This window comes from Panthera leo, chromosome C2 (genome assembly GCF_018350215.1).
Source record: "Panthera leo isolate Ple1 chromosome C2, P.leo_Ple1_pat1.1, whole genome shotgun sequence".
Lineage (NCBI taxonomy): Eukaryota > Metazoa > Chordata > Mammalia > Carnivora > Felidae > Panthera > Panthera leo.
Window position 1 is genome coordinate 156,537,726 of NC_056687.1, and position 20,823 is coordinate 156,558,548.

The 20,823-nt window shown below is 37.6% G+C and overlaps 1 protein-coding gene across 14 annotated transcripts in view; it reads right to left on the bottom strand.

Moving 5' to 3' along the window:
* CLASP2 (cytoplasmic linker associated protein 2) overlaps nucleotides 1–20,823 on the bottom strand; it is a 180,958-nt gene that overhangs the window by 52,819 nt on the left and 107,316 nt on the right. For 10 of the 14 annotated variants that reach the window (XM_042903509.1, XM_042903503.1, XM_042903507.1 and 7 more), the window contains 6 exons: nucleotides 19,637–19,741; nucleotides 13,360–13,530; nucleotides 12,808–12,915; nucleotides 7,709–7,815; nucleotides 4,380–4,624; nucleotides 1,915–1,978 (listed from right to left, as the gene is read on the bottom strand). In XM_042903509.1, the coding sequence (XP_042759443.1) occupies nucleotides 1,915–1,978; nucleotides 4,380–4,624; nucleotides 7,709–7,815; nucleotides 12,808–12,915; nucleotides 13,360–13,530; nucleotides 19,637–19,741 (800 nt within the window). Of the gene's footprint in view, nucleotides 1–1,914; nucleotides 1,979–4,379; nucleotides 4,625–7,708; nucleotides 7,816–8,798; nucleotides 8,862–12,807; nucleotides 12,916–13,359; nucleotides 13,531–19,636; nucleotides 19,742–20,823 lie in introns of all 14 variants that reach the window. The other 4 variants (XM_042903501.1, XM_042903500.1, XM_042903498.1 and 1 more) reach the window with 1 other exon arrangement.

Here is a 20,823-nt window from a genome sequence, read left to right on the forward strand (position 1 = left end):
AAACCCAAAAAGTCACCTTTCTCACAACTCTAGGGAGGACTGTAGCTGGTTCTCCGAGTCTGCTAAGGAAAGCCAAACATACGTGCTCGGTTCAGGTCCTTTACCAACATCAAACTCAATTTCCCTATTGATCTCTAACAGCCTCTTTTAAAAAGCAGTTCTCTTTATCACTGTATAAATCCTAGCATCCAACTAAATTGTATTATTGCCCTAACGAAAAATAAAAAATTGTGACTTTGAGAAATAATCCAGCCCTGGTCCTATACCTTCCAGTAGACAAGAATTTTACCACTTAATGAAGATGTTTTAAAATTCTGTTTTTAAAGGCTGTATAGATAATTATTAAAATATTATTTATAAAACAGGTCCATCCAGATCACAACTGTCTTGTCCTTTGGTTTATATGGCCAAGAAAATATTTCAACAACCGATTTGTTCAGGATTTACCGAACTTTTGCATTACAGGGAGTCCTACAGCTGTGATTAGTGGTAGGAATATAAGTGTACAATGGTAGAGTTATCTACATGCCCAGCTTGAAAATTATAAACTGTATGTACGTATGTATGTATGTACGTACATACTTATTTATAATCTCTACACCCAATGTGAGGCTTGAACTCATATGAGGCCCTGATTCCAAGAGTCACATGCTCTGTCAGTTGAGCCAGCCTGGTGCCCCTGAAAGTTGTAAACTTTAAAACAAACTGCTTGCCAACTGTTTTTTTAATCTTTGTTTTTAATGGAATCTTGTATTCTTGGATAAGATAAATATATCTTCCGAAAGAGGATAATCTTTGAAAATTGTTTTAAAGTAGAAGCAATTTATCACCTTCAGCTGGATTTTATTATGTATAAAATGGGATTTCATTATCTTTAGCGTTCCAAGTAATGAAAATCTTGAAAATAGAAAAAAAATGAGAATGATATGCGCAACAATAACGTGAAGACAGTAAAAAAAAAAAAAAAAAAAAAAAAAAAGCAAAATTCATTAATATTTTTCTTATAATTTCCCTTCCACATCTCCCTCTCACTTAGGTTAGAAATTCTCAGGTAGACAACTGGTAACCTAAAAAAAGATACTTAAAGTTTCACCACTGTCAGACACATTACTGAAAACAGAATAAACAAATACGTTTTATAACCGTACTATCCTGCAACGTAAACCACAATTTCACAATACACATGCAGATTATGCCTCAGTATTTAAAATTAAGTATGTTTAAAAACTTTTTTTTTTTAGCAATCTCCACACCCAATACGGGGCTTGAACTCACGACCCCGAGATCAGGAGTCACATGTTCCTCTGACTGAGCCAGACAGGCACCCCTAAAATTAAGTATGTTTTAATCAACATTAAAAATTAAACAATGTTCTGAAAATTTTTATGGACTACTTCAATAAATAAAATGCTTTTTTGACTGTTCCTACGAAACCGTGGCCAACACTGTATTTTGTGCTTTTGTGTTATTTAATGGCAATTCTTTTCTACACAATTGCTCTTTTAAGAATATATTCACGTTAACCTTGCAAAAGAAGAAAACAATAAGAAGCTCACAGAAACGTCTCTTTTTGACTTACCCCAATTTCTTTTTTTTATAAACAGTAAAAAGTTTCTAGTAATACAAAAACATTCAGTTTGACTAATTCTGTGAGTTGTGCTTGTTACTGATGTCCCTCAATTTATATAGTCTTAAAACAGTTCCTCTTTGGAGAAGCTTAAAAGGTTGCCAGTGAACAATTTCTAAATTATGTATGACATCAAACAATTTCAATTGTGTTTGAAAAGATTATTACCATTTTGAAGCAATAATAAAACGCAAACGGCCTACAGTGTTTTGCTATCACTTTCCTTTTTTTTGCAGCACACAAATGACATCCCATAGGAGTAAATAATCTTAAATACTAAAACATACCTTGCCGTGAGGATCAGCAAACATTCTTGTGAAAATTTCACATAATCTTTTCAGTTCAACTCGACTGTCAAAATAATAAAATAGCTAATTAATATCTTGCTATAGGAAGAATTCATTTAAAAGGAACTTTAGGGGTACCTGGGTGGCTCAGTCGGTTAAGCATCTGACTTCAACTCAGGTCATGACCTCATGGTGTCCAGTTTGAGCCACCAGGCTCTCTGCTGTCAGCACAGAGCCCGCTTCAGATCTTCTGTTTCCCTCTTCCTCTGTCCCACCCCTGCTTCTTCTCTCTCTCTCTCTCTCTCCCTCTCTAATAAAAAAACAATGAAACCCAAAAACCAAAAAACAAAACTTTGGAGTAATCTTAGCTGTAATTAGCTTCTTGCAAAAAGAAAGGCTAAAAAAAAACCAGTCCTCAAAATCATAAAGTTTGTGGGACTTACTAATCAGGAATAAACACAAATTTATCAAATGCAACAATAATCCTGTTGCAACCCACATTATCTTAAAAGTTGAAAGTTATATTAAAAGAAATACAGTTGTATTTCTTTAATGTAGCATGACAGGGGAAACTGTACAAATGACATTCCTAACACACAAATTTTATCCTTTATTTTTATTTTTTAAAAACTTTTTATTTATTTTGAGAGACAGAGCATGCATGTGAGCAGGAGAGAGGGCACATGTGTGATATGGGGCTTGATCTCATGAATGGTGAGATCATGACCGGAGCTGCAATCAAGAGCCAGATGCTTGACCAAATGAGCCACCCAGGCGCCCCTGAATTTTTCCTTTAATTTTTTTTTTATTAAAAAAAATTTTTTTTTTAACATTTATTTATTACTGAGAGACAGAGAGACACAGAGTGTGAGCATGGGAGGGGCAGAGAGAGAGGGAGACACAGAATCGGAAGCAGGCTCCAGGCTCTGAGCTGTCAGCACAGAGCCCAACGTGGGGCTCGAACCCATAAACTGTGAGATCATGACCTGAGCCGAAGTCAGACGCTTAACTAGGTAAGCCATCCAGGCGCCCCTGAATTTTCCCTTTAAATGCGAAGATGTTTTCTTAAATTTGGCCACCTGACGACTAAAATCTTTCTAAACTATGCCTACTCCCTCGCCACTGAAAATGATATACTGAACCTAGTATTAACCTAATCTTGATGGGGCCAGGAACAATATTATGATGATTTATTGCAATGATTCATGAAGTGTGATATACACACATTAGAATATATTAGGTAGTACATAAACATCTATTTTAGATCAAATAGTTCTAATACTTCCTAAAGTAAACATACAACTAGTAAATCTAACCCTGATTTCAGGTATCAAGTCAGGAAGTAGCCCTCTGATTTTCCAGTACCCTCAAACTTATGAATTATCTGAAACTAGTTTTTTTTTTTTTTTTAAATGTATACTTTTTATTTTTGGGAGAGTGACAGAGAGTAAGCGGGGGAGGGGGGGAGGGGCACAGAAAGAGAGGGAGACACAGAATCTGAAACAGACTCCTGGCTCTGAGCTGTCAGTGCAGAGCCTGACATGGGGCTCAAACTCACAAACTGTGAGATCATGACCTGAGCCGAAGTTGGACGCTTAACCGAATGAGCCACCCAGATGCCCCTGAAGCTAGGTTCTTAAAGGGGTTGGCCAGAGAAGTTTAAAACATTACAAAGATAAAGACAATAAAAAATTTAGGGGGAAAAAAAGGAAGTAAAAACCATTAGGAAAGGAAACCAAATCAAGTCAAACCAAACTAAAAACCAATATAAAGTTCTGTTGCATTTCTTTTCTTTTCTTTTCTTTTCTTTTCTTTTCTTTTCTTTTCTTTTATTTTATTTATTTATTTATTTATTTATTTATTATGAAGTTTATTGTCAAATTGGTTTCCATACAACACCCAGTGCTCATCCCAAAAGATGCCCTCCTCAATACCCATCACCCACCCTCCCCTCCCTCCCACCCCCCATCAACCCTCAGTTTGTTCTGTTTTTAAGAGTCTCTTATGCTTTGGCTCTCTCCCACTCTAACCTCTTTTTTTTTTTTTTTTTTTCCTTCCCCTCCCCCATGGGTTTCTGTTAAGTTTCTCAGGATCCACATAAGAGTGAAAACATATGGTATCTGTCTTTCTCAGTATGGCTTATTAAGTTCTGTTGCATTTCAATACACTGGTCAACTTTTTTTTTTAAATAAACCAGTCAGTTTTAATTTTATGTACACTTTATTATTTTTAATTTTAAAAATAACTTTTTTCATTAACTTGTATTTGTGAATACAAAGTTTCCTTTTAAATAAAAATTTCTAGTTTAGATAATACAGATGGCCTTGGAGACTGGGAAAATATTTTGGTATCACCTTCTGAATTTAAAACAAGTCTGTTCCCATACGAATATCTTGAAAGTGTCCTGGGAACAAAGTTGAAAGTGCGAACCTGACAGGACAATTATTTTAAGATAATAAACTCACCTTAGCGTTCTCTGATTTTTTAGCAAGTTTTGTAGCCCCAGGAGGCCTTCTTTCCTTTCTGACCAGTTGGAACTGGCACATCTATTGAGGACCTCGGCCACATCTTCCGTCTGCCTCATGTAGGTAGGAATACTGCCATTTCGAGAGCTATACGAGCGTTCTGAACAAGCACTCGATGCATCGCTGTTGGCGTCATCATCTGAATGCATTCCGTAGGATTCGTATCTTCTTCGAGCAGGCTTTTTCTGTTACACATAAAGACTCTCATTAGCAGTAGCCAAAAGAATGTACTGGTATTTCACAATTTCTACTGACCACAAAAGGACTGTTTTTTTTTTTTTTTTAAATCAGTACCAAGCATGCGTCTAAGTACTGTAATAATAAAATTATTATCAATGTTGTATCCATCGATAACTGATTTTATTTTCAATATTTAGTTTTGCTTCAGAAAACAGGTTTTAGAAGTTAGTAGACAATGAGATAGTTTTTAATGATGGGATATAGTGGAAACAGAATAAGACTACACGAAAGTTCATGTATGTAAAGTGAGAAGTGCTCAACTTGTGGGTTTTTCCTTTTCATGGAAACCAAAGAACGACTAGTATATATTTTAGATGAAGAGAAATTACTGGGAATTTGAGTTGGTAAGAAGAGAACATGACTTTATTTTTTTTGAATATTACTTTTTTAAAGGATGAGAATGGGTCAGAAAAACACGTTTTCTTATATGAACTTCTACTTTTGCCTGTGTATCTTCTCTTTTCTCTAGTCTCCCTTTTACTTCAGCTACTGCTTCTCTTGTCACTCTTTCTTCCCTTGTACCCAACCCTCAAGTCTCCTAGAGAAGTAAAATACAGACATCATGAGAATGAGGAGAACCTATTTTGCTTACTATTATTTTTAGGAGGCAAGCTCCTTGAGGGCCCTCCATGTTTTCCCCAACGTGTCTATACTGTCTATTTCAATAAATGCAAGAAAGTCCACTTAGATTCGATTTCTTTACACCTGAAGCTTACCGTTTAATATATGTAATTGCTAATTATGCCTTGCATACTAAAAATGAAATGAGCAAATAGTTTATTTGAGATTTCCTTGGAAGAATTGGAGATACATCTTTATATAATCTGGTATTTGAATTTAGGCTAATGAACAGTGAAGACATTTCTAGAAACATGTTAATAAGCACAAGAATTTAAAACAGTTCCAGATGGCTGTAAATTCTCCAAAGTCTAAAATCTTAAAAAAACAAACTTGAATTTAATTCAAAACAGTTTTATAAAGACATTTCCATCACTAAATGCCTCTTACTCATTTAGAGACACCAAGTTAATTTAGAATGTGATAATGTGCCATGTCCTGTGCCGGGCTCCAGGATCAGTCTTGTCACAGACAGAAGTGTCAATGGTATCGCCTCATCTGTACGGAGCAGTCAAGCTTAAAGGACAAGAACCCCCACAGGACATTCTATCCAAGCAGTATCTCCCTAGTAATAAGCATATATACAGAAAAGTGGGTGTATTAAAGGATCTTATTACTTCCACTTGAATATTTATTTTATAGAAGACTATCATCTGTTAAACTGATGAAGCAAAGGAAAAAAGTTATGGTATCATAAGATGTCAGAAAACAGCAATGTCTATACCTTAGTCCGTATGTCTCCTAAGAGCTGAGCGCAGTAAATTTTTAAAGAGAAAAATTGAAAATAATGAAGAACATTTTGCTAAACAGCACAATGAAGCAGGCATAAACAATGCCCATAATCAGAAACAGTAAGTTTTGTTTGTATACAGATACATAAAAACTGCTTAGTAGCAGAGTAGATCTTCAACCTTGGCAATATCCTTTAGTCCTAAGCTACGAGAATATTCCCATAACCAGTTTCCTAAAGAAACGAACATTTTCTTTCTAATTGGATCCTTTTGTCGTTTCCAAAGTTAACTTTGTTTCTATGATTTTCCCCAGGTCCAAATTAGGCTTAATCAAGTTTTTTTTCTAGAAATTGATAGTTACAACTGGAATATCTAAACTATGCAAATAATGGAAGTAGACCGAAGGAGATTATTGGGATTTAGCTTTTAGCCCTGGTGGCTAAATACCCCTTATATAATCCAAACACACCTTAGTATTAGAAGTAATAGTTCAAAAATAACCCATTCAATTCATAAAACTTATGTGAGCACAATTTAACTGGTACAACTTCCATCTAAAAAGAAACTAGAAAACATGATTTAAGGAATACGTTGATTAGGAATAGTAAATTTAAAGCACTTGACTGATCGTCAGAACAAGATGTGATCAATATATCCCATGCCCAAGAGAACAAAGTTCCTACCTAGTTGTATTATTTATAAAAAATTAAATAACGGAGGTAAAGGGGAAAATTCCGCACTTAAAGACTGTTAGCGCAGAACTACACATGTGATTACATTTCCTGTACTACAGCTATGATCAGCAGATATTTTTTAAAAGTTTTTTCCAAATACACGTGGCATAAATTGTATTATAGCAACACTGGTTAAGATGTGATACACAGTTTTAAAAGGCACGACGTATTTTTTTTTTTAATTTCAGAGCAAAGATGAGGACTTTTATAAGTTATGATAAGTAACTGAGTAAATGCTTCTTAAATATAGATGGGATTAATATAATTTGAAAGAGGAAGTGCAGACCGAATTGATGTGGGAGATTGGCAGAAACCAACTGTATTCACTGTTTCAAATGATACGCCCTTCATAATTTTAAGTGAGAAAAACAACGGTGATATATGGACAGCACTCTTCTGACAAACTATCATGGATCTGTAGATGATGTTTTTAAATCTCACTCCTTAACGTGTCAGGCATAACAAACCAGGAGGGTATCTTAATTATAATTTGTCTTGAAGTCGTGCTTCTCTCAGCTCAGAAAAATACAAGCAAGTAAGACTAAATAAAATCCTACCCCGAACTAAAACAATGCCTAAATACTCCAAACGTGAAGCAAGCCTTGACACGTATGCCTGCAGTGCACCCATTTATGTACTAAATCTGCCCTTACTCTTCGTGGACGACAGTGCCCCAAACACATCCTCATGTTAACAACATCAATATTCACATTACATTCCTGACACCCCATCAACTACTTCTGGCCCTCGCTTCAAATTCTGACCGAGTAACAGGGACCAAGAACTGATGACACAACTCTGCTTTTTCCATGGCCCACGTTTGATCTTCCTAGATTGAATCCACTAGCTTTTCCCCGTGACCTTCCCCACACCGGGGGACCGGCTTACCCACACGTGAGTTTCGTAATTGGAATATCTCTAATGAAAAGGAAATGGAGAAGAGTACCAAGGCATCTGCTACGGCCTCCTCCACGTCAGAGCCTGTGTTCAGGACTCGCATGGCACTGACAGAAGACGACAGTCGGCTCGATTGGCTCATCCCATACCCTGGACCTAATTCATCAGAAGGAGGAAAAGAGCTTTGAGAGAGTCATAAATGTAACAGCGTCACATTGGAAACTTCAAGATCCTTAAGGGGAGGGGAGGGGGAAAAAAAAAAACAAAAAAAAAAACCAATGGGGCAAAGCATTTTAAAAGCAATTCTGTATTTTCTGGGTACATTTGGTCTTTGGTCAAATAAAATGGTAAAGGCAATTAAATTACTGACAGTGTATGGAAAATAAATTTAAAGAACAGTAGCTATGATACATTTATGACCAGAAAATAGAAGAAAGCATGGGTGGCTAACTAAGGGCTTGTGAATCTACAGCCCTGGCAATGAATCCAGCTCTATCAGCCAGGCAAACCTCAGCCATGCAGGTGAGCCATGAAGGAGTCTAGAACACACGTCAAACCTCAAACCAATGAAGATGAGGGAACTCAGTGAAGCTACACCAGTCTACAGGGAAAACCCGCCAATTGTTGTCTCTTCTCCGTCAGGAGAGGGTTTCATTCTACAACTAAGATATGCCATTCGACATCTGTTAAGCACCTAGTGTGTGCCCAACACTCTGAGGTATGTAAAGACAAACCAGAGATGGATTCTCCCCCTCAACTACTTTCTACACCATCATTTACAATTAAAACACTTCATCCACCATTTTGGTTTTTTTTTTTTCCAAAACATGTACAAAGATGAAGTACATAATTGAGAACAGAAAACAATTCCATATTTAAAAATGACGTAACTTAGATTACATACACACAAAAAGGCTATCTGTCAGTGAGAAAAATGCTCAAATAAGGTTGTGGGAGGGGGAAAAGTTACTTGGGGGAAAATGAAAAAAAAATACACAGATGATTTATTATCTGACAAATCAAACTTAAACAAAAACAAAGTGATTTAAAAACACGAATGTACCATTCAATGGAAACTGAAAAGGACAAAAATCTGAGATGAATGCACAGATGATAGTGAAAATGTACTCATCCTTCACCTGAGGCCCCATACACATCGGGGGCGTAGAGGGCACCAGTAGATCTGGAATGGTGTCTGGAGGCTGGAATAACAGGACCATACAAACCTCATCTATTACCACAGAAACAAGGAATAGTGGCAGCACTATAGTCAGGCAAGGAGACTTAGTCAACACTGGTATTACTAGTAATAGGTAAGGATCAGAATACTGCCAAGCAAGGCAACTGAACATCAGGACCGTAACATTATCCTCGACACACAGAAGATCTTACACCTAAGGGGACAGACACAAGCCCACAGGAGACAAAAAAAAAAGCAAGTATTCAAATGGAAGGAAATGTCGAAAGTACAAGCATGAGACAAAAAAATGAACACCGTAGTTTAAAAAAAAAAAAAAACCACCATGGTAACTAGTAACCAATAATACACCTAAATCCTTTAGTCCCGAACCCAATGAGGCAGGTATTACTGTTCCATGTCATAGATGGGCAAATTGAAGCAGACAGGGACGCTAATTAACGTGACCAAAGCCACACTACGAGTAAGTGATACACCTCAGTATCTGTACTCTTTCAAGGCCTTTGCTCTCGAATGGTACATGTGCCGTCGTCACATCGTTCAAAAGATAACATACCTCACTTACGTTAATCAAACATTTTCCATAATGGTTCACAGAATACAAGTTCTGCATTCGGTAAAAGATTTAAATATCAAAGACATGTGAACGTAAAAAAAGGATATCAATAATACAATCAAAAGACCTACAAAAGGTCTCCCTATATTTATGTCATGTTTCTCTACGTCTAATTTTAGCATATTTTAAGTTGCATACATTAAAACCCCGATTTTCACAACACCATAAAGTCCATCTTCTTCCTACATAAATATTAAAGATTCATTTTAATATTTAATGAAATAGATTACTCATAGTTAGAAAGTTACTCTTCTTCAGATATATATATATTTTATTAAAAAAAATTTTTAATGTTTATTTATTTTTGAGAAAGAGAGACAGAGTGTGAGTGGGGGAGGGGCAGAGAGTGGGAGACAGAGAATCCGAAGCAGGCTCCAGGCTCTAGGCTCTAGGCTCTAGGCTCTGAGCTGTCAGCACAGAGCCCGATGCGGGGCTTGAACCCTTGAACTGAGAGATCATGACCTGAGCCGAAGTCGGACGCTTAACCAACTGAGCCACCCAGGTGCCCCTCTTCAGATATATTAATTAGAGCAGTTAAAATACTTTTTTACAAAAAGTTTATTTACTATTTTGAGAGAGAGAAAGTGAGCAGGGAAGGGGCAGAGAGAAAGGGAGAGAGGGAGAATCCCAAGCAGTGGGATTAGTCCCCAACGTGGGGACTAAACTGACAAACTGTGAGATCATGACCTGAACCGAAATCAAGAGTCGGATGCTTAACCAACTGAGCCACCCAGGTGCCCCCAAAACACTTTATTACATGAATCACTCTTTTCTTTGCCACTGGACCTTAATGAACACAAAAATGATCAAAAGGATTGAGACAAAGGATTAAACAGAATGCTGTTCAAAATGTTTAATCAGACTCTAAGAGGTGACTGCTGTTGTTAATAAAACATAATACATAGTTTTAATTCTACCTGAAATAATTTTTAAAATGGTGACCGTTGAGTCAATATGAACATGCCCAATGGATGAAAATTTGTGAAAAATTTTATGGTATCAATAGTGGCTGAAGGTAAGAGGTGAGTGGCACCACTCACATTCTTGTAGGAACATAAGCCTATTTTTTGAAACTTGGCTCCAGAAGTAAATGGCAACTAGGGTACAAGTTCCAGAGAAGTTCAGCTTTGCTCAGCTCTGATTTATTTCTGATGCTTTAGAGCCCTTACACCGGTTCTGTGCCCCAGCTGAATGCATAGCAAACTACGGGGCTCACTTGCTGAATGGCGACATTCAAGTCGGAGGTGAAAAAAGAGATTCACCGGGTAAAGCCAGTAAGGACGGCAGAATGCAGGCAGACGCCACAGACACCGGGGATGGGAAGGGTAACCTGATCTCCGAGGCGGCTACTCCTCACCCGTCTTATAAGAGGGCGGATCTGCTACCTTTACGAAGCAGCATCCAGATATAAATAAAAGGGCTACAAACATCAATTCTCCTAAAACTACAGGGTTAAAAGACCTAATCTTCTTTAACCCAAATAGAATGTTTCATTAGAATCAGGAAAACAGCTTCCTTTAATAATAGAAATTTAAGTGATTTAAGTTGTCAAATGGAGGCTTTGAGATGAATCTAGAAAATTAATGGCTAGCTACCATTTCTCTTTAAAAAGACCTAGTAGCAAGGCTTATTTTTTAAGTGATTCATGGTTGGTTATAAATTTCCTCTCATGTCTGACTACTGCACAGGTTTAAAAGGTACAGAAACAGATTTTGTTTTCTTCTTGATATCTCATGCTTTCTAATAATTCTGCAGTACGGCATTATGCAAATACAGGTGTTACCCCATTAAAAACATCTAAGATCTCTGCCACAGAAGTACAAGGAAACTACTTCGAGGCAAGCAGTCAGAGCTTGGTCAGATGACCAAGTGCTTACTGTGTGCCAAGCACTGTTGTCTATGTTCTCTCGTTTATAGCTTCTTCAAAACAATCCTAACAAGTGCATGCTATTCATGTCCTACTTCTACAGATGGGGAAACTCAGGTACAGAAGTTACAGAGCCCAGGCCGTCTGACCCTAGAGCACAGGCTCTTAAACCATCACACGCCCACTCACTTTCTTCAACTCTTCAAGATGGCATGCTTACTTTATACAAACGTAGCATTTATTTCATTTTTAAACATATACACACGAACATATACCATGTACATCTATACGCAGGCACGTGTGCATATGCACATACATAGTCTGCATATGAACTAAAAATACTGTATATGACTCTTGCATATGAGTTAAAAACATCCCTGGCAAAGCACTGGAAGGGAACTCTTCACCCGGAACTAGAATGCACACATCAAAGGCCGAGGATGTCCCTATCTGTGTCCCCAGCGCAACAGGGTTTTCTAGGTCGGTACACGACAGTCCAGTGACTTATTTGAACCAAATGGCCCAGAGAACAAGAATTTAACCTCTGGATGTTCTACACTAACATGTCTATTGAAGGAAATAATAATTCCACTTGGCAGAACTGCACCATGTGCAGAACTATGTTGTACTTAAAAGTCACAAAATCTGAAGAGCAAATCTCTAAGTATTACAGTAATCTGTTTTGTGGAATTAAAAGAAAAAAATCTGAAAGGGCTTTAGGTATGTATATATAAACAAAGTACTAGTTAAAAAGCTGAAAGACCATGCAGAAATTCTAAAACATTTCAATGTAAAAAATTCTGCCTCTCTGATTATTCTCAAAAATTGTAAGTTTAAAAAATCATTTACTATTTTTATAGCTGAGGTAAATATACTATTATAGGGAAGGACATAGTATAATCTCTATAATCAGGAACACAGAGGTTTTACAGCAGTGACACAACACAAGCTAATATATGCGGAACAACTATTAACCTGTATAATTACTATTTTATATACTAACCATTTTAGTAAGTAGTTCATATGGTATTTTGCAGCACTCTTTCTGGTAAATATCTAAGGTGAAATGTTAGTATTTCTGCTGAAAAAACCAATAGCATTTATCTTATCAAATGAAATGGTCCATACTTCACATGAGAGTAAATATTTAGCTATTATCTTTAAACTTTATAGGTTTATTTCTTAAGATAAATCTTGAACTCCACATCCTGTAGTCCAAATCTATGTGCTATTTACTTGATTATGAAGACAATCTGTTTATACAAGGTCTAGCCTACTCATTTCAACAAGTAAATGTCAAAGGAACTGCCAAACCTATAATTTCCTTACGACTCTTTCTTCTGTCAGGGCAGAAAAGAGAGGCAAAGAAAGACACAGTCGAAGAAAGCTAAGCCCTAAGTACACGGAAGTTATCTGATGGCGATAACAGGGCAAAGAAACACACCCGACACCTGCGCAGGTACCTACCAAGGGGCTGAAAAGAACGAACAGGACTTGTGTCCCGGCTGCTCTCCCGACTGGCTTCCCGGCTGCACCCTTGACTCACACTTGGTCGAGGAATACGACTGCTTCGGGCTGGTACAAAGAAACAGCCGCAGAGAAAGGGAGGAAACAAAAGACAGAATTTGCATTTTTGATATGTTAATTTTAGTTTTCTTTCTCAAAAACTGATTAATAGGTTAAGTTGTACTAAGGCTGAGAAGAAACTACTCTTGGTAAGGTATTACCAGGAATACGATACAGGTAAATTTGAATACAGTCCTCCAGTTTGTATGAGATTAGAAGGGTAAAATAGTATTTTGCAAACATAAGTAGGCTGCAAATAAAAAGCTTTAAAATAGACTTTAAAATTATACTTTCAGGGTAAAATACCTAATTCAATTTACAACCTGTATTTAAATTCTCCCTGAACTCTCAGTTGTTTTCTTCTAGCTTCTAAGCACCCAGCTGAAGTCTTCACTGTTACCCAAGCCTGGAATACAAACGAAGAGGTCCCAAGTCTCACAAAGAAGACCTTACCCACGGACAGCCTAGACGGACTAGCCTCTCTGCTACACCCCTGGCTCCGTGGGATCTTGCTTCTCTTTGGCGCCGAGGCGGAATTGACCAAGACTCTCTGAACACCAGAGCTCACAGTGGAGAGGGCTGTTGTGCTCAGAACTCTTCCCGGAGACCCGGACCGGCTGCCAGCTGAACACCAAACACACGTGCAAGTGTTACGACGTGAATTCTAAGAGAACTTGTTGAAAGGATAAAAATTCAAGAAATACACCTGAGGAGACTGGGATAGTATGGCAAGTTCTAAGTTCAAAGGAAATGGACTGAGGAAGACACGTGCATAGAATCATAACCTGGAAAAAAAGGTATGCTGTATATACTAGGACTGAAGAGTGAATCATATAAAATATATTTTCAGTTTTGGGGGGTATAAGATGTTATGTTTTTAATAAGGGCAACACTAACAATAGTATGTTTGTTTCGGAACACAAATAGTATAAAGGATTTCCAAAAAAAAAAAAAAATAACTTATCTGACAATACATTTCATGTGGCTGAGGCTATATATTAAAACTATATATTTATAAGGAACGAAATTAGTCATTACGTTATTTCTATTTTTTTGTTAAGGATATAATAAACATTTGCTTCCTGTGAAACAGCTGGCCTTCCTGAGATGCTTCTGAATGGGTATGACAAAATTATTTTGTTACTATGTATACTTTTAATTTTCACAAAATTAAATTTTAAAGGTTTACAAAATTGGGCCGGCTGAAAAAGAAACTTGCTTTTTGCCTTCAAACCGCAAAGGGATCTTGGGTGGCCACATCCAGGATGGAGATGCAGAAGTACTGAGAGTAAAAGAGAACTAACAGCAAATGTCAGAGAAGTCCGACCCTTTCCCAACTAGTGATTCTCAGTCTTGGAAGGCAGAGGATACGTGGGCCGGGGAAAAGAGAGAGGGAGCCGGACAAAATCTCAGAGACTGGGGCAAGGATTAAGAGATGGGCTGCTTGTCAATCAAAACATTTTACGTCTGCACTGAACGGGAAAACAAACTAGGTCAACTCCAAGATGTAATTTAACTCTACATTCTGAATGGCAGCGTTATAAAAAAGGTGAACTTGTACTTAAATAAATGAAAGCAACTTTTCCCCTTTGTTGGGCATCGCTTCTCTTCACCAACAGGGCGGTCACTGCTCACCTTGATAATCTTATTTCATTTCCACAGAGGAAAACCCAAAGACTCAAGTGCCAATGTGGTCAAGCAGGAGATGTTTATGAGGGAGGAGCACTGAGTGCGAGGCAGGGAGCGGTGACTTTTCAGCTCCAGCCAGCTGTGGCTTGAGGCAAGACTAGCCAGGTTTTAGGGTTTTGTAAAAAAAATGAAAACTCTGAAAGTTCCTCATTTTTATCATGGTGTGTAGACCAAGTAATACATGAATGGAGGCAGGCTGGATATTGTCCACGGGCTGCCGATCTGTGACCTTCACTGTAGCTTTCTTGGCATGGTCTTGCTGGATACGATTTAAATTCATGCTTAATTCACAAACTTTATCAGCACACAAATTTTAAATCATCTTCCATTGGTTATAGCAATACTGTATAAAAGCAGTGTTTCCAATGAAATTAACAATTTATTTGAATAGAAGTAATTCTAAGTTATTACAGGGAAATTATTCAACTCTACTTTAAAACGATGGCTCGTCTGAATTATCTCTTGGTGTTTCAGGTGAAGAATCTTCAAAGTAGGTTTTTTTCAGTTATAACCTTAAGGATACCCACAAGGCACCTATTTTCTCCATGCAGTATCTAAACTAAACATACACACCAAAACATCCAAACACCCAACATGCCACAAACTCACAATGCAAGATAAGCCAATGGAATATTTTATGGGAACACTTGCAACGATATAAAAAGTATAAATAATGAGCTGAATGAGCACATACAATATGATATTCTGTTAAAACTGATATAAATTTTAAGGGGTGAAGGTGTTGGTAGGAGACCGGAGAATTTCTTGAAATGTGTGGGTCTATTCAGCAGAGAGGAAACACGCAGGACTCAAGTACAGTAATCACTCCACCGGTTCTGGATTAACTGCATTTATCAAAATCATGCAAGCTCACCCTCTATTTAAATTCATTTATACCCTCTCCTAGAAAATAAAATCAGCAATGTTTATTTTGCTTTCATCATTAGCCTCTCTTCTCCACTAAATCCAAACCTCAACCAACAGTGTGATAATTCCAATGCCTAGGACTCGTTTTGGAGTTATTTATACTTAGGAGATAACACCAAGGCTCATTTCCCAGCCAAGAACTACCAAGGCTAATTGCTTCTTCTAACAAAACCATTGAGTTGATGAAAAAGGGCATGGTGTTACCTGGGAGCGGCATGCTACTGGAAAATACTCTAATTTGCAAAACCTGACAGTGGGTATCGAATTCTTCTCACGCTACCTAAAATTTTCAAACTACCATTTTAGAACTTTTTACAAGGTATTTGCAAGGCATTACTAAAGCTCCTTTGCTTTTGAGTGTCAAAACCTGCGGGATCCACTTGGATATTTTCAACAACTCAAGGTTTTAGCGATAAAGACAGGCCAAAGATAACTGGCAATTTTTGCCCCAGTGTGGTCGCACCACGACGGAATATGATGTTGAGAATTTCTGCTGAATAGAACCCAATCTCGATAATGAAAACAGGTGATCAAACAACAGATGCACACAAAAAGTCTATAGATTCTTACCACCAATGGTATTAGCAGATTGTGATCCTGAACAAGTGTAAAGGCAGAATTAGGGTAAGGATTATAATCCATGAGGAGGGAAGGAGCAGATTTAAAATGAATGGCAGATGAAAATAAAGCTTTAGTCAGTTCTTATAAAATAAAAAAGCCCTGAAGCAAAAAAAGCAAACTTCAAAAGAAAACTCCCTAAACCATAGACGTCTGTAACAAAAGCAGTACATTGAGTAGCTTTTACAGCTGAAATCAGACACTCATGTACAGAGCAGATGAAATGAAGTGCAAAAATAAATGTAAATTCTTCAGCTTTCCTTCTACTAACGGCCTATAATCTCAAAAATTAAATGTTTAACTTTTAATTATTTAAACATTTAATTTGAAACTACAGGTAAAGAAGAACTACAACATCTTAGAGCTGAAGAAAGCATACATGAAAAAGCTACATTTTTTTTCCTTCAGATGCACAGGAAAAAACCCCAAAAACAAACGGCAGGGGCTTGGGGTGAGGAGACCAAGGTTCCGACAGGCTGCACAGCCGTTTGTACACAACCAGTCACTACCGACAAGGACACAAGACACCATCCTTACGTGTAACTAGAAACCTGGAAATCTCTCCAATGGGTCTGCTTTTATTTATTTTGATCAGTCATCAGAACACACCTGCTTTGACCCATGATTTTTTCCCTAAATGCTAATCTACAACCATGGAAAGACCACGCAAACTCTAATGAATTACTTCACAACAAAGTGAAGACGGAGGTCACAGCGATATTTCTGTGCAAGTATGTTGTAAAGAAACTTGCGTCAAATCATACGGGGCCACAATTTCTTTTTGCAAAAGGATCTAGAATGGAATATACAGTCACTCGAATAAATAAGGAAGCAAGCCAACAAAAACGTCTCCAATGTGATTTAAAACCTGAGTGATTTTATAGGGAGCAAGTCTTCTGATCTTAAAATCCTACCAGGTCTAAAAAGCCTGTCATTATGTTCTCATACTTCCGTAAAGGATTCTAAGTATTGTAGATTGGGTTTCAAAGTGAAAAACCAAATGTAAAATAGTTATTCTATATCCTCCTGAAGTGATCAGTAATTACAAAATACCTAAAAGGGAGGTCCTTAATATATTAGAAAACCATACACAAAGCCCTTTGAACCTTTGCCACAAGCTCCATCTTGCTATTCCTTTAGAAAAGAACTAAGTAAAACAGCTCACATCAAATTAAATTTTATCCTTAAGATCCTAGATATAGACAGTTTTGGTTTGCTATCTTTATTCTTCTTTATGCTTTAAATTTCCCAACTATCATTATTTATTTGTTTCCTGAAGGTCATAAAAATAAAAGGTACAAAAGTACACAACAGGAGTTTAGATTTCAGTTATAGTTAATATGGTTAAGAGTGGCAAGGAGGACAATTTTATCAGCTGAAATATATAATGCTTATTCTGGGCCCAGGTACGGTCTTCAAGATATTAAATGTACTACAGCACTGAATTACTGCAATCCTCTGAGATTATCTTCTTCATTTTATAGGTGAAAATACAGGGGCGCCTGGGTGGCTCAGTCGGTTAAGCGTCCGACTTCGGCTCAGGTCATGATCTCGCGGTTCGTGGGTTCGAGCCCCGCGTCGGGCTCTGTGCTGACAGAGCCTGGAGCCTGTTTCAGATTCTGTGTCTCCCTCTCTCTCTGACCCTCCCCCGTTCATGCTCTGTCTCTCTCGGTCTCAAAAATAAATAAACGTTAAAAAAATATATATATAGGTAAAAATCCAGAAACACAGCAACTTTAAATGAACCGGAAGAGCCATGATTCAAATGTGGGCAGTATGGCCCCAGAATCCATGATCTGAATTGGACACTTCTCAGACTTTACTATAACACGCTCACTTGGCGATCGTGTTAAAAAGCGCCTGAATTCAGGAGATGTGTGGTGGCATGAAACTGTGCATCTCTAACGAGCTCCCAGGTGATGCTGGTACTGCACTTGGAGGAGAAAGGCTCTGAGCTGCTATGCTGCAACTGCTAAAGACTGAGTTACTTAAGAGATCACTCAGGGCTCCTGGCTGGCTCAGTCTGTTAAGCATCCGACTCATGATCTCACGACTTGGTGCGTTCAAGCCCTGCAATCGGGCTCTGTGCTGGCAACTTGGAGCCTGCTTGGGATTTTCCCTTTCCCTTTCTCTCTGCCCCTCCCCGACTAGTGCTGTTTCTGTCTCTCAAAACAAACAAACAAAAACTTAAAAAAAAAAAAAAAGTTACTCTTAAAATCCAGAAAAAAATAAAAATAAAAATACGGAATATCAGGGAAGATTGTGGATGATTTATTCCTAATTTGGTTGGGAGAAGAGCCTTTACCCAGAGGACATTTGCCATTTTTCCTATTTATAAATAATCCTCAAATTGCAAACCAATTTTACCAAGCATTTCCTTATCTTTAGGACTCTTGTTGAACGTTCCATCATTTTTCTGCCTGGATTTTTTGACTTCGGAAAGAGGAGGAAAGGAGAACCCGCTGGCAGGACCTGAGTCATCACTGCCTGGCTCCCTCCAAGCCTAGCTCTTTTCCTGGATTCCAGGATTCGGGAATCAAATAAGAAAGCAGACAGAGCATCTGTATCTTTATAAATTGCCTAAACCACCGTGAAAGATAAAGACATTTCTTTTTGAAATGGCCAAGTATGTAGAATAACCCCCAAATTATTTCCCTAGAAAAAAAATCTCTGTTTTTAGAGTCAAGGGCTAATGAAAATCTCTTGATAAAGAAAGAATAGGAAGAAACTCTTTTAAATTAATAATGCCATAAATGTGTTCAGGAACATGTAGAAATGAATCATTCATTTTACCTAGACCTCAAAATTGTGCTTTTTAATAATTGTACTTATGAGGAACTCCGCTTCCAACGAAATAGTAAATATAAATCTTAAATTTAACAAGGAGCATAATAGAACTGGACATTTCAATTTATGTTTCCTCGCTATAAATCAGTATATACCTGTCCCAGATGCTAACTGTATTCTGAAGGATTTTGGACAGAGTTTGAAGACACGCTTATCTGTCCTCGAATAGCATTAGCTAGATGCAACCAGATTAGATGCTAACACATGGCGATTATTTTGCCTCTAAAAAGCACAATTTTCTACATTTGCAAGTTTGAGTAGACCGTGAAAACCTTAAGGCTAAGAGTTCTGTGCTATTTAAAATATCTCCATGCAAAAGTTTGTACAGCAGATGAAGTATTTTCTTTCTAAGTGGCAGATACCAATGATGCAGCCCTAGGAACACACCAAAGACAAGACGACACCCACTCAAAAAAATTCCAGAACATGCACAACAACTGATCCAAAACATTGAAAAAAAAAATACCTTCATTTTTGTCAGGTGATGACGAACCTAAAGTACAGAACGAGAACTCAGTATGCGGCTTGTGTCTGGAAGTCAGCTTTGTCTTTACCCACTGCTCAAGCGCCTAGGACAGTCAGTCATACGCAAGCAACACGCTTCTCCTCAAGTATCACACATCCGGGAGGACGCATAGGCAATACGTACGCTGAGACTGAGACACCATTTTGGTTCGACTTCTTCCTCGAGAATCTGTCTTGGCATTTCCCATGCCCGCGAGGGGCGCTGCTGAAAGCTTTGCTCTCACCCGGCCTGAGGAATAAATTGATGTATGTAATTAAAGATGTTTTTCTATAATAATACGTACTAATGAGGAGAAAAAAAAAAATCTCACTATAAGTTTCTAATTGGGTGTGCTTTTCAAGTATCAAATTCTGTCATAATGTAACCATCACTGAGAGGTTATATTTCTCTTTAAATTTTTAAAATATATACTCCTTTTTATGTGCTGCACCATAAGCTAACTTTTCTTCAAGGGTAAAAATAAAGTCAAACTAAAAGATCTCCTTTCTTAGTTTGATATTATTAGTCCAGTAGAGTTATAATTAAGATATTTACCACAGCATGCCACTTGCTCCTTAACTGGCAGTTCCAATTCTAAAATTTCAATTTCTATGAAACTCAGTTTATTCTGAAATACAGACTATAGTTTTAAATATAAGCCTACTCTTAGAACCAACAACCCAAACAGTTCTTTTGACTGAAAATACACTTCTAGATTTGCAAGAAGAGATATCAGGTCAAGTATTTCATTTTTTATCCTGTGCTAAACATCAGATTACTATAGATGGATATATTCTCTTCCCCCAACCAATTTCATTTATGAAACAACTTGAGGAAATACCTATCACATAAGAGCTGGCACTTTTCTTGGTATGTTTCCTTCTCCACCTCCTGGCTGCACTCCCGTCCCTACCACTGCCTCATTCCCCTCCACAAAACCGAGCCACAAACATCTATTTCTAGAGCTCCTGAACCAAAGGAGATCACATTTGTCAAAGTACCTAAGTGTCATTAGTAAAAAAATATATTAGTAGTAAGCAGTCTCAACCACTATCAAATCTGAACCGATACTGGATGCAATCATAAAGAGGGCTCACAATCCTTTGAGGTTAAAAGGTACAATTTGTAGGGCAATCACTGTACTAGCTAGCCTGGTATGGCCATATTAGTTAGGAAAAAAATAAATGAAGAGCAAGGACAAATTACAAAATTAAGAACTGAGTGAGAGAAGATAAGAGAGTGATTAAAAACCAGGAATAAAACAGAAGTCTAGTTGGTGAGTCCTATTCTCTTAATTCTTCAAGGCCCTTAATAAGCCCATAGTTCAGGCC